We start from the raw sequence: 16,682 nt of genomic DNA on the forward strand, positions 1-16,682 counted from the left end.
CTCATATCTGAACAATCAGTTGTATGGGGGCTGCAGGTTATAGTGACCCGATCTTTGTTATTTTCGCTGTAAGTCTTCTGTTGATAATGAGTGAAAACAGCGCGAAATTTCATGGTCCTAGCTACATAAATGGATGAATTATAACGAAAAATCTCATATCTGTACCCGATCTTTTTAATTTTCACTGTAAGTTTTCTGTAGATAATTATTGAAAACAGTGCGGAATTTCATGTTCATAGCTATATAAATGGAGGAGTTATAACGCAAAATTTTATATCTGAACAATCAGTTGTATGGGAGCTATAGGTTATAGTGACCCGATCTTTGTAATTTTCACTGTAAGTATTCGGTTGATAATGGGTGCAAGTATTGCAAAATTTCATGTTCGTAGCTGCATAAATGGAGAAGTTATAATGAAAAATCTCATATCTGAACAATCAGTTGTATGGGAGCTATATGTTATAGTGGTGCGATTCTTCCGGTTCCGACAAATGATTAATACATTATAAAAATACACCCACCTATCAAATTTGATCCGGATATCTTGAAAACTGAGAGACTAGATTGCATACAAACAGACGGACAGACGGACAGAGGGACATGGCTAAATCAACTCAGCTCGACGTTCTGATCATATAAGTATACATTTTCATGGGTCTATCTATTTTTGTTCTGGTACTTACAAACATCGGACCAAAGTTATAATACCATTTCATGCTCATGAAAGGTATAATTAAGCAAATCTGTTGCGCCGTTCTTGAGCTATGCGATAACACACGAACCGCAATTAATTTTTATATGTAAAGATTTTTTTCGAGTGGTGGCAACCCTATTGAAATTTTTATTTTTTTTTTGTTTATAATTAATATTACCATAATTTTTTCTTTTCTTTCTTTTCGAAAGCAATCCATTTTTACATATAAAATTTTTGTCGAATGGTGGCAACCCCACCAAAATTTTTTTCTGAATTAGGGTTTTTATATATTCCCAGTGAAATAACATTATTGCGGCGTATTTATAATCAATTTTTTCCCTGATATTACAGATACCTGGGAATAGCATTTTTCCAACTTTCCCCCTTAAAAACCTCTTACAGACAGAAAGACAAAAATGAAAGGAAAACGAAGCAAATCCGTTGAGCCGTTCTTGAGTGATGCGATAACACATGAAAGCAATCCATTTTTATATATAAACTTTGTTTTCGAATTATTTTCCGAATTAATTTTTTTATACATTTTCAGTGAAATATCACTATTACATCTTATTTAAAATTATTATTTTTCTGATATTGCAGATATCTGGCAACACCAATTTTCTGTTTACAAACCTTGTACAGACAGAAGGACACAAAATAAAATAAAAACCAAGCAAACCCGTTGAGCCGTTCTTGAGTTATGCGATAACACAGAAACAGCAATTCATTTTTATATATAAAGACGAGAAAGGCATAAATCTGAAATCGTCTAAATCGGTTTAATTATCGCCCAGTAATTATAGAAAAACAGGCGAAAATTAAAAGAAAACTATTTTTTAATGAAATTCGGTGTGCCCTGCTCGTTTAAGCCAAAAGTTTGCAGCTTGGAAGATCGTAAAGAATTTCTTATTACGGGACCCACCTCTTACACAACTTTTTTGGATCAAGTAATAAATTTTATGAATTTTGAAAAAAATTAACAGGCACGTTTATTTTATTTCTAAAAAAGTTCCTATTTCTTAATTTTTAAAATACAAAACGAAAACATTTACAGTACCTTCATACTAAATTATGTGCACGATGTGCATTTACACTGAAACTTTCAATTTTACCTACATATTTTATAGCAAAAGCTGACTCTTGACATCGAAAACGGATCTCGTCCAGAAATGCGTCCATTTTTAGCTGAATGTTGAATGTGATTAATAGATTGGGGAGTCATTAATATCTTCACCTTCTTTTATATTGCCTATTACACTATGCGACAGTCAAAATCGGGATGGGATGAAACCAACGGGAAATGTTATATCGGTCAAAAACAAGTTATACGTGGCCCGGCGTTTCGCTCGGTCACGTCTAGGAATCGAGATATATCGATTTGAAGTTAGTAACTATCATATAGGGGAAACTGTCACCTTTGGTGGTCTTTTTTTGACATAACTCGAGAGCCACTAGTCCGTTTTTCTATATACTCAACAGTTTTGCCGGTAAAAATAAATGAATGAAGAAAAAAAAATTATTTTTGCCTAAAAATAAAATTTTTTTTTTTAATTCATAAAAAATCCAAAAAAAAGTGTCACTAAAGTCACATAACCTATGAACAATATCAATATTCTTGTCAAAATGAGATACCTTCACTTAATTGTGAATAAAAGCGAAACGCGTCAATCGATTTTCATGATCTATGTCTCATTGTGCTTAAAGGTTATGTGACTTTGCGTGAAAGTAATACGACTTGCCTTTTTTCCGTTTTGGATTTTTTATGAATTTAAAAAATAAAAAAATTTAATATTTTAGGCAAAAAATATTTTTTTTCTTCATACATTTATTTTTACCGGCAAAACTGTTGATTATATAGAAAAACGTTATATGAACAGATTAAAGGAATTATAATTTTTAATTTTTTTTAATTTGTTTGAGCAAAATCGGACTAGTGGTTCTCGAGTTATGTCAAAAAAAAGACCACCAAAGGTGACAATTTCCCCTATATGATAGTTACTAACTTCAAATCGATATATCTCGATTCCTAGACGTGACCCAGCGAAACGCCGGGACACGTATAACGTCTTTTTTACCGATATAACTTTCCCCGGTAGTTTGAACCCTTCCCGATCACTGACCCCTACCATTTGTCTCACAGTGTTATTTATTTTATGTACATGTGGCGATCTGGAAACGCCGTCTTTACCTTTTTGACAGAACTTAAAAAATGTAGCAGCCATATTACGACTAGCGACAATTCATTCTCAGCATTTTCGGTGTAACAACTGCCACGAGATATAGGCCGATTATTACCCCGTGTGAAATACATACATTATTCTTTGTACTTTAATTTTGAATATTAAATAAACCTAAATATTATCTATCGAGTACGAAGGTTCTATTACTAGGGGCGTAGTGCTAACTCTGGTGACCCGAAAATTGAGAAACACGCAATTTCCGCATGCATATATTGTAGCACAGCACGTGGAAGAAGTTCTGCAAATTGGATGACGCAATCGTAGCTTTCCCGCTTATTCGTGGTACGCTTAGCATTGTGACAAAAAACGCAAAGTCATGCCGGACACTCCCGTCACAAATCCTGAAAATACACAAGGAGGCGCACGAATAAATGCTGATAATATGAACGGGAAAAATGCACAAAACGCTAATTTACAAACACAGCTCCCGACGCCAAGCGAAGTTTTCCGAGTGGGAGTAAAGCCACCGATGATTTGTAAAGAGCAACCGGATTTGTACTTCATACAAATGGAGTCACAATTCATGGCATCAGGTGTATCGACTGACACCACGAAATACCACCAAGTGATCGCATCGCTCGAACCACAATACCTCGTGCACATCGCTGATATCATAAGAAATCTCCCAGTGCCCAATAAATATGAGACAAAGCCAAAAAGTACACGGAACCATGCGAGTACAAAAAGTTGAAGGCGGGACGTTCGTGTAAAACATCTGATCGACAGAGCAACCAACTTGACAGCAAAGGGCACCGCTTGTAGCGTACAACTACAGAAGCTTTAAACCGTATCGCCAGTTAGCAGCGATCGTTTCGAATTGATGTTGCGCGAGTACAACGACTTAACGCAGCCGTACAAATATTCAGCACTACATTCTTACAAACGGCCCACCAGTCGTGTCAAAACCTCGTCAACTAAATCCAGAAAAGCTAGCGATAGCTAAGCGAGAATTCAGCTACATGCTGAAGCAAGGCGTCTGCAGCCCAAGCAGCAGCCAGTGGGCAAGTCCACTGCATATGGTGGAAAAGAAGAATAAAAGCGAATGGCGACCATGTGGGGACTATAGGCGGCTGAACATCATAACAATACCAGACCGCTACCCCCTGCCGCACATCCACGACTTCTCATACAAGCTCAATGGTAAGTCTGTATTTTCCACCATCGATCTAGAACGTACGTATCACCAGATACCGATTGCTCCTGAACATCGAGAAAAAACAGCCATAATTACACCATTCGGCGTGTACGAATTTAATGTAATGACATTCGGCTAATGCAATGCTAGCCAAACATTTCAGCGATATATGGATGAAATTTTCCGCGACATGGACTATGTTACAGTGTAGTTGACGACATATGCATAGCATCGAACAATCGCTATGAGCACATTCAACACGTGAAAAATGTCTTTAACAAACTGCGACATCACGGTCTTAGAATAAAAGCATCAAAGTGCATCTTTGGTCGACCACAAGCGTTAGCACATTAAGAAGTTTCCTAGCAATGTAAAAGGCAACAAAAGAAGGGACAAAACGCCAATCAAGTAGAATTCCGCTGCTAAGAAAAAGTTCGAGGAATGTAAAAATTACCTAGCAAATGTTACAACTTTGGCACATCCCTCAGCAAACGCAAAACTCGTATTTTACGCTGACGCGAGCAATTTTTGCGTAGGCGCCGCACTGAACGAATTAGTTAATGATACACTAATATGGTAGACAGACGGAGAAAATTAATTTGAATTAATAAGCATAAATGCAAATTAAAATTTTACCCTTACAGACGGCAGTAATGCAAATAAACCAGCCGCAAGGTTGTGGGTTCGAGTCCCACGGCCAGTATACTTTTTTATTTCCTTTTCATTATTTTTTTTTTTAAAGTTCTATATTTTTTTTTACGTTACTTTCAGTTAGTTATTGTTGAATTTTTAACAAAATTCATCTTTAAAAATTAAAATTAACTAATAGTGAAATAAGAAATGTGATATAAAATAAAGCAAATAAAAATAAAATAAAGTAAAATTAAATATATAAATAAAAAATATAAAATATATAATAAAAACAAAAAACTTTTCGCAATCGCTCCAACCGAGAATCGAACATGGCAGCTACAGGCTTGTAGCTCGCAACTCTGACCACTCGGCTACCGCGTACGCGAAACTCGACTGCCTCGTTTGCTTACTTGTACAAAAGACAACAACTGGCCGTTTTTACCAGTGTTGTCATCGAAAATTCCCCAGATCCGAGTTAATTCCCAAAATTTTCGTGCATTTGTTCGGCTGCTTATGCTCATTTAAAAGAGGAAAATACATGAGTTAAAGCAAATTAATGCTGGTAATGCAAATAATCGAGCCCGTTTGTCTACCGTATTAGCTAGGGATGCACAGCAGAGGTGCACGCAGTCGACGTCGCGGGCAAACTGCGCGCTAGGCGAGGTGAAGTGAGCTGTATGGACCACTGAGCTGTATTAACCTCTACACCAATGATGGGCAAAACGCTACTCGCGAGCAGTGTTGCCATTTTAGCCGTTTTCCGGCTAGATTTAGCCGGTTGCGATAGCAAACAGCCGGAGAAATTTCGATTTAGCCGGCAGCCGATTTGTTAGCCGTTTTGCAGAAAAAAATTAGCCGTTTTTAGCCGATTTTGCTATTTGTCTTGTTTTCTTAAATTTCAAATATGTATATATGTTTCCATTTTTGACTAAGCGACCCAAAATCTGTTAGAAATGGCTACTAGCCTTATCGTGGAGGAAATTTTCATGTCAGGCAGGGTTGTATGAAATTGGGCCGATTTCGCTCATTTTTATTTTAAACGAAGAAGGGATTTTCTTCAGAAAATGTTTGTTATAAATGTCTTAATTTTAAGTGTGAAGTTGTCTTCGCAAAGAAATAAATAAGAAAGAAAATAAGAAATTGCTTCACTGTTAAGACACTTAAGATTCGTTTGTGTTTGGATATAGTGCCAACAAACAGAATAAATATTACATGTAGATATTGTCTTCCCAGATAGCGCATATTCAATTCTGCCTAAATTACAAAACATCATTTTTCCCACTCCCAAAGGTTTAAGGTAAGGGAAAAATTGATATTTTCAATTACTATGTACACATATGTATTTTTTTAAACAAACTTTTTTGCTGAGAACTTATTTAAATTCCAAAAACCGAATGCCAACTTGAATTAAAGGAACCAACACTGAAGTGAGTCAAAATGAAAATAAAAGAGCACAAATTTCTATGTAAAGAAAAATCCTATCCTATCCTAAAAATCCTAGGAATCCTACGAGACATCTGCCGGTCCTATGACCGGTCATCTAAATGGGAGATCTGCAGTCTTTTGGCATCATATTTTACATCAGAATTGAAGGGATTTCTGAAAAATCTGACCAGTTCTTTTGTGTAACTGTGATTTTGCATCCCTTGTCAACATATGGCCTCGGTCGTTGTTTTACTGCCTTAAAATTGAAGGGAAATTTTTGCAGTGCTTTTTATGTGTATTGGTTTCTATCTGAGTGTATTGAGAATCGGTCTGTCTGAAAAGGCCTTGTAGGGAAGACAATTATCACTCAAAATATCAGATAGTAATAGTAATAGATAGTTTTTTTTTGCCGAGTACCTTTCAAATCATTGGAATTAACTAAATTAATTAAGTAAACAAGTATTAACTTACATTTCTCATTTTAAAATCGCTCCAGTTTGTAAATTTTTAAATTTAACGAACTGGTTTATTCAAATTATCGTCGACAAAAAATCCAACCATGTGCCCCAATCATATGTTTTTCCTAATTGCAAATTCTTGCTGGCAAAATTTTTTCCGGCTCGAATTTGTAACTTCTCTCCAAGATATAGGGTTTTTACTCGTGATTTATTTAAATAAAACATGGGAAATTTAGTTGAAATATTTTAGCCGTTTTTAGCCGGTTTTATTTGCCAATTTAGCCGGTTCGTCCAAAAAGTTCTGGCAACACTGCTCGCGAGTAGCGTCTGCGTCGCAGCGTTTATACGTATACAGAAACGACGCAGCGAATTTCACTTCAGTCTGCTTTCAGTTTTCATGAGAGTAATACCATGCTTCGCCGTTGAATATTTTTATTCGTAATTTTAGCGCGTTGTTGCCACCTATATATGTAACAATGCCCAAAATGGCTGCGTATGAGTGCCAATTATAGTTTTTGATTTTAAGAAAAGCCAATAACGCCCAATGCTTGTTACGTGGTAATACGACTACTTGGAATCGTACTTTTAATATAAGGCAACATTATTTGTCATGGTAAAAAAGTCAAACTGCCGAACTGTGTAAACCAATTTAAAGTGTTTTGTAATGGGTTTTATGTATATATGTATGTACGATACGGCAATTTAATATATTTAGTATACTTTATTGAATACTGAGTTTTTTACAAAGTTTAGAAATTTTAAATTCGTGAATTTTGTTGTTGAATAAACTATCATTTTTTAAAACATTAGTTTAATGAAATTAAATTAAAAAAACTTTTCATGCGCGTAAAAATTAATTTCATAATTCATTATTTGAAATTATTTCTTCATTATTTTTTTATTATATTTTATTATTTTCGTTTCATGTTCATAATACAAATTAAATATAAATTTGTAAGAGCGTTTTCTAACACGCGCAAAAAACGACGCACTCTTGTACAATATAGAAAAGTGGCAACTGTTACTCAGCGCGATTCACGAATACCATGACAAAATGAGACTGTATTGGTGTGCCCATCTATGCTCTACACACTTATTTTCAAGTAAAAATGCGTGTATGTATGTGTACTTTTGCGACAACTGAGCCAGTGTGGCAACACGCCACCAGAAAAAGCCAATTTTTCCAAAACAAAAGCGCCAAGTTTTTATTATCATGTTTAATAATTTTTTTGATTCAGTAAAAAGTGTATATACATATCCATTTCCTCACGTTTTTATTAATAATAAATTTCAATACATTTATAACACTGCAAAACATATTTAATTTACCTATTCCTCACATTTTATTCAGTAAATGAATTCCATCTTAATGTAGAATATTAGTGTATAGTGTATACATACATACATATGTACCTATGCATTCGGTGTGCTTAAATTAAAAAAGCATCACCAAATACTGCACCCACGACAGTCGGGTCTACGTAACCGGAACGACCCAGATTTATATCTGGCCAAGGACTGTCACTCCAGCAACACTCCCCAAAAACCCTTTGGGGAACTTGTATGCTGCTACAACAACAACTGCACCAAGCATTGAACTCCAATTATTTTGGCTTTTTGGTTTCCCAAAAGCACTAAATTTAGTGCAAAATTCATGACTTTGGCAACAGTGAGCTGATCACATCAATGCTCAAACAGTGATGCCAGACCAAGTATTGAGTAAATGCGCTAAGTATATTTTTCTTTTAAAGCAAAAGTTCTAATTGGCGAGGGGATTGATTTTTGGTTCTTACATAGAACACTGATAAGATTCACAAACTTATCTTATTTAGGACTTAATTAAAATAATCAACATTATTTGTAGACGAATATATTAGTGTTCGTATGAAATAGTAGCTTATCTCGGGAGGCTGGCTTTAGTAAAATGTACCATTTCCTATATTATTTAAACCACAAGGAATTTTTTTAAGAAACCTTATACGAATATTGACTTGCTAGCATCGCCATTAACATTGCCGTCTTTTACGTTTATTTTCCAAGAGTTCTTCAACGACTCGGCGCCAGTGAGTCTTTCGCAATCGTATGCTGCGAATGGTTCATTATACTAAAGCCAGTCTTCCGACATAAGCTACTATTCTATACGAACACAGATATGTATACTTCCTAATAGGCTTGTAAAATGCCCAATACCCAAATCCCTCGCATGAGTTATTATCGGTAAAAAATTGGGTACGCTAAAATCTGGCATCGCTGCAGCAAGTACAGCGCCAGTGAAACAGTGTTGATATTTTAAGTACAATTTGACATTTTTCAGTACAATTAATTTTAAAATGTACAAAAATACAATTTGCCGATTTTAAGTACAATTTCAACATCAAAAATACTTTTTGTACCAAACGCTCAAATCTCTTCTAGCACTTTGATTCTTAATCCGTTTACATTTAAGTAAATAAGTAGTTTTGAATGTAAACGTGATTGTGAACAGTAATATTAGTGATGTGCGTTATGGTGATTGCGATTTCTTATCACCGGCGGGTGAAATATCCCTCATCGCTATTTATTTTGAAAAAATCTTTGGAAATGCAATTTACCTAATGGCGGTCCTGCAGAAATAGAAGTAATTGAGCAATTCGGGGGTTGAAAGTAAACAAATGTATGTAAATTCCATGCGTTGAAATTATAAATTTCTCTTGAAAATTTCCATTTTATCGATAGTGATCTCACTTTATGTTCATTAATATGAACTGACGTATGTAGTGTATTAATGTTTTATCATCATTTTCTTCATCTTTGACAAAATTACACGGTCACCCGGTTATATAAAATTGTAACTCATCAAACAAAAACCTTGCCAATAAATCGAAACTTGAAAGAATGAAAAAAATCAACAAAGTTTCTTAAAATTTTCACAGTTTTTGTTCAGAATTTGTAGACATGTTTTGGGTTAACATTTTAGTAGCTTAGTAGTCGATCTAGTATAAAAAGGTGCAAGTTTGAAGTGTCTAGAAAATACCATTGATTTTTTGAATTTTTCTGTTTGCGGTGTTGCGCACTTTCTTCCATATAACGAACGTTCGGATTTTATGTTATATGGATGAATGCGCGTGTAGCGTTGTTGTCTTTTATTCCAATATTTCAAATGAAGCTTTATTTTATAGTTTTTCTTAGACAATGATAAATGATGTACACAAATTTCAGTACGGAAAAAAAAGTGCAACACCTTCAACGAAAAAAGTTCTCAAAAATCTACGCGAATTGAATGTATGTACTATCTCGATCATTTAAACATCTCGGACTCGCCCACCACTAAAAATGATTATTTAAATCTAAAGTATATATTAAATGATATTTTATATTTGCTTTAGAGATGAAATTTCGACAAATTTGTTTAAACAAAAATGTTAAGCGCATATGCAGAATGTGGAAGCGAGATTTTTCTGCTTGCGTTTTTATGTTTATATCATTTGTCAGTTTAAGCACATACGATTAAGTGTAAAAAAATATTTTTAATTGCGAATCCGAAAGAAATATTTATTAGTTGCATTGAGTTACGCAAAAATAGTGCTGAAAATCAAACGATTGTGCTGAAGGTGCCGGCTGCTTCCGAAAGGGCCGAAAATGGCACAATGCACACTCATTTTCCATCACTGTCACACATACAATCTTACTATTCTGTTGACTTCGTTTTCCCCTTCCGATAACTTTTTGCTTCCGCGCTTGCCCAGCACCGCTGTGCAAAGCTTTGCACGCGCAGTCGCCCGCGACACATATGTGCTGATTTGGGCAACCCTACACTAAGCCACTCAGATTTTAATCGAAACGAATGTCCGAAACGCAAGCAGAGCAAAGCACATACGACCGAGAGTTATTGGCTATATTCCAAGCGGCAAAGTATTTCTCCCACATGATTGAAGGCCGAAGCTGCACCAATTTTACGGACCATAAGCCATTAACATTTGCTTTCCAGCAGAAGCCGGAGAAAACCAACCCTAAACAAATGCGACAACTCTGTTTTATTACTGAATTTACGACTAGTAATAGAACGATACGAGTACCGAGTACAGAATATCGATACTTTTGATGAGTACTGAGTAGTATGGTGAACTCGATAGTTTTTCACAAGTAGATACTGAGTAAATATCGCCAATGCCGCAAAGTATCGACGAGTTAAGAACTTTTTTAAGTAATTTTTTTTTTTTTAATTACCCAATAACTATTGTGCCGAACATTCGAATATTAACTTCAATATCCAATATGAATGTTATGAAAATGAACATAAAGCTCATTTACTTCAATACTGTCATAACTCAAAAAACCGAAAACCCGAGAAACACGCCTTAACGTTTTTAATTCACATATCGTCACTCTCATGCTAGAAGCATGAATGTGTTTTTTGGGGTTATTGGGTTGACTTGGTTAATCTTTGGATTTTCTTTGTTATACCAAAACCCAGAATACCATGCGTACACGGAAAGTAAATATTCTACAATTTCAATTGCATAAATGTAGAGCTAAGTCTCGCAAAAAACTTGCAAACTTGATTTCCCAAAAGTTTTATTTTTACACATTCATGTTTATGGCACACGGATTTTTGATTGAGATTTGAGAAGCTCTCCTACCATATAGGCTGCATTTCTTTATTCATTCTGAACGTTTGGAATAATCTTTTTGTTTACTTATTCTTTAGAACGTTCCTGATGATATGTAAACGTATATTTCAATGGCATTCTGTTTATTCTGGTTGTGAAATGGGTTTATCCGGAATGTAATAAATAATAAGTAAATGGGTTTGGAATGCACTTTTTTATTTAAAGTGAAAATTATTTCATAAGTAACAAAACAAAAGACAGTAATTAAATTTATATACATTTAATAATACATTAGTGTGTACACATCTGATAAAGTAATTTAAGTTATGTCAAAAAACGCTCGATGCAAAAAAAAATTAAGTAAAAAAGTTTATTTTTTGGTTGAAAGAACTTCATACACTAGTGGCAGAAATAAAAGAAGCGCCTTAATTAGACAAGTTTTGTCTATATTCCTTTTGTTTATCCAAAATTTAAATTTTTTATTATAAAAGTCTACCTCATATTACACATAATTAACTGCATATAAATGGGCATTTCTCTGACGTCATGATTTTTTTTAAAAACACTTTATCGAGCCCTGACCGCCAAAATAGCGTAAGCGACATTTTTTTCAAAATTTTCTTTTTGACGCAGAAATATTCCTAGAGCATCTAGATGCATTTCTGCATAAAAACGAATATTTTGAAAAAATGTCGGTTACGTTATTTTGGCAGTTAGGGCTCGCTATAATTTATTAATGGTTAATTTCAAAATTTATTTAAAAAATTCAGCACAATGTAAAACAAAAATATGGGTACCAAATGAAATATTTCTTTTTGCGTTCACAAGGACGAATAGGAATTGAAAATGCCCCTCTAATCTATTTTATATTTTTAAGCTAATAAAGTTAGTCCGTAACATAAAATTTTTTCAAAAATAAGAATAGAAAAATTTCAAGAATATTTAATGGTAAAATTATAAATCAATACCTACCCGTCTCTTACGGGCCAAAAAATATAATGTGTTTTAACTTTACATAATCTTCTCTTTCATTTGATACCCATACTGTTTTTTTAAGTATATTGCGCTGAAATTTTTAAATAATTTTTTGAATTACTCATATCTTTGAAATTGTAAAGTTCTTTTTAAAAATCCTGACGCCACACAGTGTAAGATTTGACCCATCTAGCTGTTTTTAATTCTGTAATTCGAAAACTATTGAAGATAGGTTAATGAAATTTTGCACAAGGTACGTTATAAGATAGGCGAAGCTTTTTACAAAAAATTGGTAATTTATAGTTACTGTCACGCCACCCTATTATATAACTGCAATTTTTAAAAGTGCAAAAACTGAAATATTTAACTAACTACAAAGGCTAAAATGCCCAAAATTGATATTTAGAATCCCTATAACAAGGAATTATAAACTGACAGAAATGGACTTAAAAATAAATATATTTTATTTTAATTATGGGCGTGGAAAACATCGATAAAAAGTCAAGTTGGGTCAACAAAATTCCGTTATAAGTTCAATATTTCTTACTCTATTTACAAAAATGGGATAGCATTGGAAAGGTAATGAATCAGGCTTTCTCTATTCAAAACGAAAATATAAAAATTTGTCGCGGTCGCGATAAAATGCAAATGAATTACTCGAAGAAAATGAAATTCCCAGTAGGCCAGAAAAAAGAAAATTTCATCAAAACCTGCACTTTCCAGCAGCTAAAATTATGTTGTTTAAAATCTAAGAGGAGTGGCAAATAAACTGAGATACAAACTTTATCGAATAGTGGCGGATAACGAGTTTGCGGGTCTAATGAAATTAATAAATTTCTAAAAATAAATTTAAGTTAACATCGTTTTACTTTAACATGAAATTGTCAGTCCTAGTTTAATAAAATCCCAAAAATGTATATTCATTAAAAAGAACATACCCAAGCAAATAAGACCAAAATCGTATTTTAGTAATTGTTGCATAAATTACATAACACCGACAAAATAAACATTGAGATTCAGTTTCAAATACACTAGTTTAAATATTATTGCGCTCGGTAATTTTCCAAATCAAACCCCGTCCCGCCATACACTTTGATTTAAATTTTTTAGTTGTTATTGTTTCGTCATTATCAGGCATTTCTAAAAATATTCTTGACGTTGTTTTGAAATTTGGTGACATAAAATTATGTAATTAATCTTTTCTAGAACATGGAATTGATACACTGTGCGCCAGAGAGAAATATTAAGAACACAATTTTACTATATTTGGCCCTTGGTTTGGCGAATATATTGATTTTTTTTGTGTGCAAAATTGCCTGCCGCAAGGTATTATATGGATATTGAGCTACACATTTATAAAAGAAAATGTTAAATATTAAATAAACAAAGAAATATAGCCAAAACTGGTCAACATAACGCATTTCTATTATTGCCACCAATGTAAATTACAAATCCCGAAAATCCCAGGATTCTAGGCAAATAATCCCGGGATTTTCGGAACTTAAAAATTACCGGGATCCCGGGATTAACATTCCTAGTATACTCCCATACTAATAGTTAATATATATTTGGTTCTAGTGAGCTACTGGTAACTGACACAGTTATGAAATTTTTACACAACCTGTAGCGGTCTTTTCAACATTGGCTTCGGGTAAAAATGTTTAAATAATTGAAAAACGAATATCTTACCTCCTCTTTGATAACGAATGGTGGAAGAGGATGGTCTTCCGACTCGACAAGTTGGCCACTCTCTAGCATAAGTCAGCCCATGTTGTGAAATCCAGCCCATTCTTGAAGAAAATTTGTATGAAAGAGAGTTTTTTTTCCCAATAGACAATGGGCTTCACCACATTTGCTTCTCGTCTTCTACATTTCCATTCATTTTCAAAGTAAAGTTATTTATAAATACATGTATGAGTCAAACAATTATAAAATATTTGCTTTTAAAAACCTGGAAATAAGCTTTTTGCTATAAACATTTAATTTACGCATGTAAAACTAATTTGTCGGTAGTTTATTCCAAAACCTCCCTTAGATCAGATAAAAGCTATTAAGAGCAGTGACTATTCAATTTACAAATAGGAAAAGGTGAAAAAGCAAAGCAATCTGGTTTTTGTTTACTTTTTGCGTTTGCTCTGAGAATACTAGGAAGTACGAGTATTATCGATACTTTTTTAGCAAATATGAGTACTGGCATCGATACTTTTTTAGAGTATTCTATATGAGTACTATATGGTTAGAAATTGTATACGTTGCCAACAATCTAAGGTAAATAAACACAACAAAGCTGCGCTACAAAAATTTGACATCCGCGACCGTCGTTTTGCACATATCAACGTAGATCTCATTGGCCCCTTGCCAATAGACAGCAATTACAGATACTGTCTCACATGCATCGATCGATATAACCGCCGAAACAGTAGCAAGAGCACTTCTACAGGGTTGGATAGCGCAGTACAGTATGCCGCATTCAATAACCACGGACCAGGGCCGGCAGTTCGAGTCAAAACTATTCAAGGAGCTCATGCATTTAACAGGTTCTAAGCACTTGCACACAACAGCTTATCACCCGCAAGCTAATGGCATGGTGGAAAGAATGCACCGAAAAGCGCGATCAAATGGCATACAAGCAATAACTGGATCGATAGTCTTCCTTTAGTACTACTGTGTTTACGAGCGACATGGAAGGAAGTTCTGAACGCTTCGCCGGCAGAGATGGTATATGGCACGACAATAAAACTACCGAACGAATTCTTCGATAAGCCTTCAAACGAATACATCGAAAGTGATTTCGTCAAAAATTTACGCGCGACCATGGCGAAACTGAGGCCCGTAAGTACTTCGTTCAATACATCTACAAGGGTATTTGTGCAAAAAGACCTTAAAATTTGCACACACGTATTTTTGCGTGACGACAACAGAGCGTACTTCCAACGATCAGAAACCGGCAGAAAAACAGCAACAGACCGGAGACAGCGCTACCAGAACAACACGTTTTGGACGGCATGTTAATCTTCCTAAGAAGTGCGTTCACTTCGAAACTTGAGCTCAGCATCGGAGGGGGAGTGTATGTGGCGATCTGGCAACGCCATCCTTACCTTTTTGACAGAACTTAAAAAATGTAGCAGCCATCTTACGACCAGCGACAATTCATTCGCAGCATCTTCGGTGTAACAATTGCCACGAGATATGGGCCGATTATTACCACGTATGAAATACATACATTACTCTTTGTACTTTAATTTCGAATATTAAATAAACCTAAATATTATCTATCGAGTACGAAGGTTCTATTACTAGAGGCGTAGTGCTAACATACATATCAGAGTCTTTCCCTTCAGCTCTACAATAAAAATTCAATAAATTTTACAGGAGGTGGGTCTATAAAAGGAAGAAAAGAAGATGAACTCGCAGTTCCTCGCAGCTGGAACTATGTGAGATATGACACGCATATTTAATGTTTTCTTGTCCTCAGTATAGTTTAGCTCGCTTCCTAGGCTCTTTTTAAATATCCCTTTTTAAAGCAAGCAATTGAAAAATTTTATATTCAAAATTATGTAGAACTAGCTGTACCCTGCCATGCTTTGCTGTGGCATATTCCTGTTACATGGATGATAAATGATTAACGAAACAAAGCATACGTTTCAGATAAGTCTAATTTTGCAATACTTGTGTGTACACAATATTTTTTGTTATTCCATTCTCTACGTAGATATCAAGGGTATCTGGTTTGCCGACACGCAACATAGATTTGTCCATGAGGGAAGCGATCAGCATCTAAATCTAAACTACACTTTTCCAAAGATTGACCTTGAGATTTATTGGTTGTGATTGCGAACGCCAGTCGAATTGGGAATTTAAGTATTTTAAATTGAAATGGTGTATCGGTCGGAATCATTGGAATTCTAGGGATGAGGACATCTTCACCTTTGAAAGGCCACGTTAAAACCTTTGGCTTCACTACGTTCTTCATCAATTTCTTAACTGCGAGTTGCGTGCCTTTGCAGAGTTTTGGCTGATTAATATTCCGAAACATGATAATTGACACTCCTATTTCCAATTTCAGTATATGGGGTAATTCCTGGAAGATCAATCAAGTTCAACAATTCCGTTGTATAATTAACTGCTTCATTTGTTTCCACAACGGTGTTTATTAACGTATATATATGTTATCTCATAACTTTGAATGCTGGATTGAAAAGCATTATTGAGTTGATAGATATCCTTATTCTTCGCGGCAAGAATAGCTCGTTCACTGAGCCAATCGTGATTCCTATAATTAATTTGAATATCCGGAAACATTCTTTCGATAAGTTCTCCTTTCGATGTTTCTTAGTTACAAAAATTATCAGCCAATAAAATTCGTCCTATCTCTCATTGACTGGCAGCTTTCTGTTCCCTATGTTCAGTAATTGTCGCGAGAATACCTCGGCTGATTAATCGCTCTGTAGCTGGACACGCATATTCGTAGTCAACTGTAATGTATGTATGTATGTTCGTCTTGCCACAGTGTTGAATATTTCAGTAAGCATT

The 16,682-nt window shown here is 34.7% G+C and overlaps 1 protein-coding gene across 1 annotated transcript; it reads left to right on the forward strand.

The window, feature by feature from the left end:
* Window positions 1-3,250: 3,250 nt before the first annotated feature.
* Window positions 3,251-4,074, forward strand: LOC118754072 (the record flags this gene model as incomplete). The annotated part of the gene is made up of 2 exons (XM_036488939.1): window positions 3,251-3,593; window positions 3,829-4,074. Coding segments are annotated over exons 1-2 (589 nt in total), but the record flags the coding sequence as incomplete, so codon positions are not given.
* Window positions 4,075-16,682: the final 12,608 nt, after the last annotated feature.

Source organism: Rhagoletis pomonella, unplaced genomic scaffold (genome assembly GCF_013731165.1).
Source record: "Rhagoletis pomonella isolate Grant_MI unplaced genomic scaffold, Rhpom_1.0 Rhpom_scaffold_03321, whole genome shotgun sequence".
NCBI lineage: Eukaryota > Metazoa > Arthropoda > Insecta > Diptera > Tephritidae > Rhagoletis > Rhagoletis pomonella.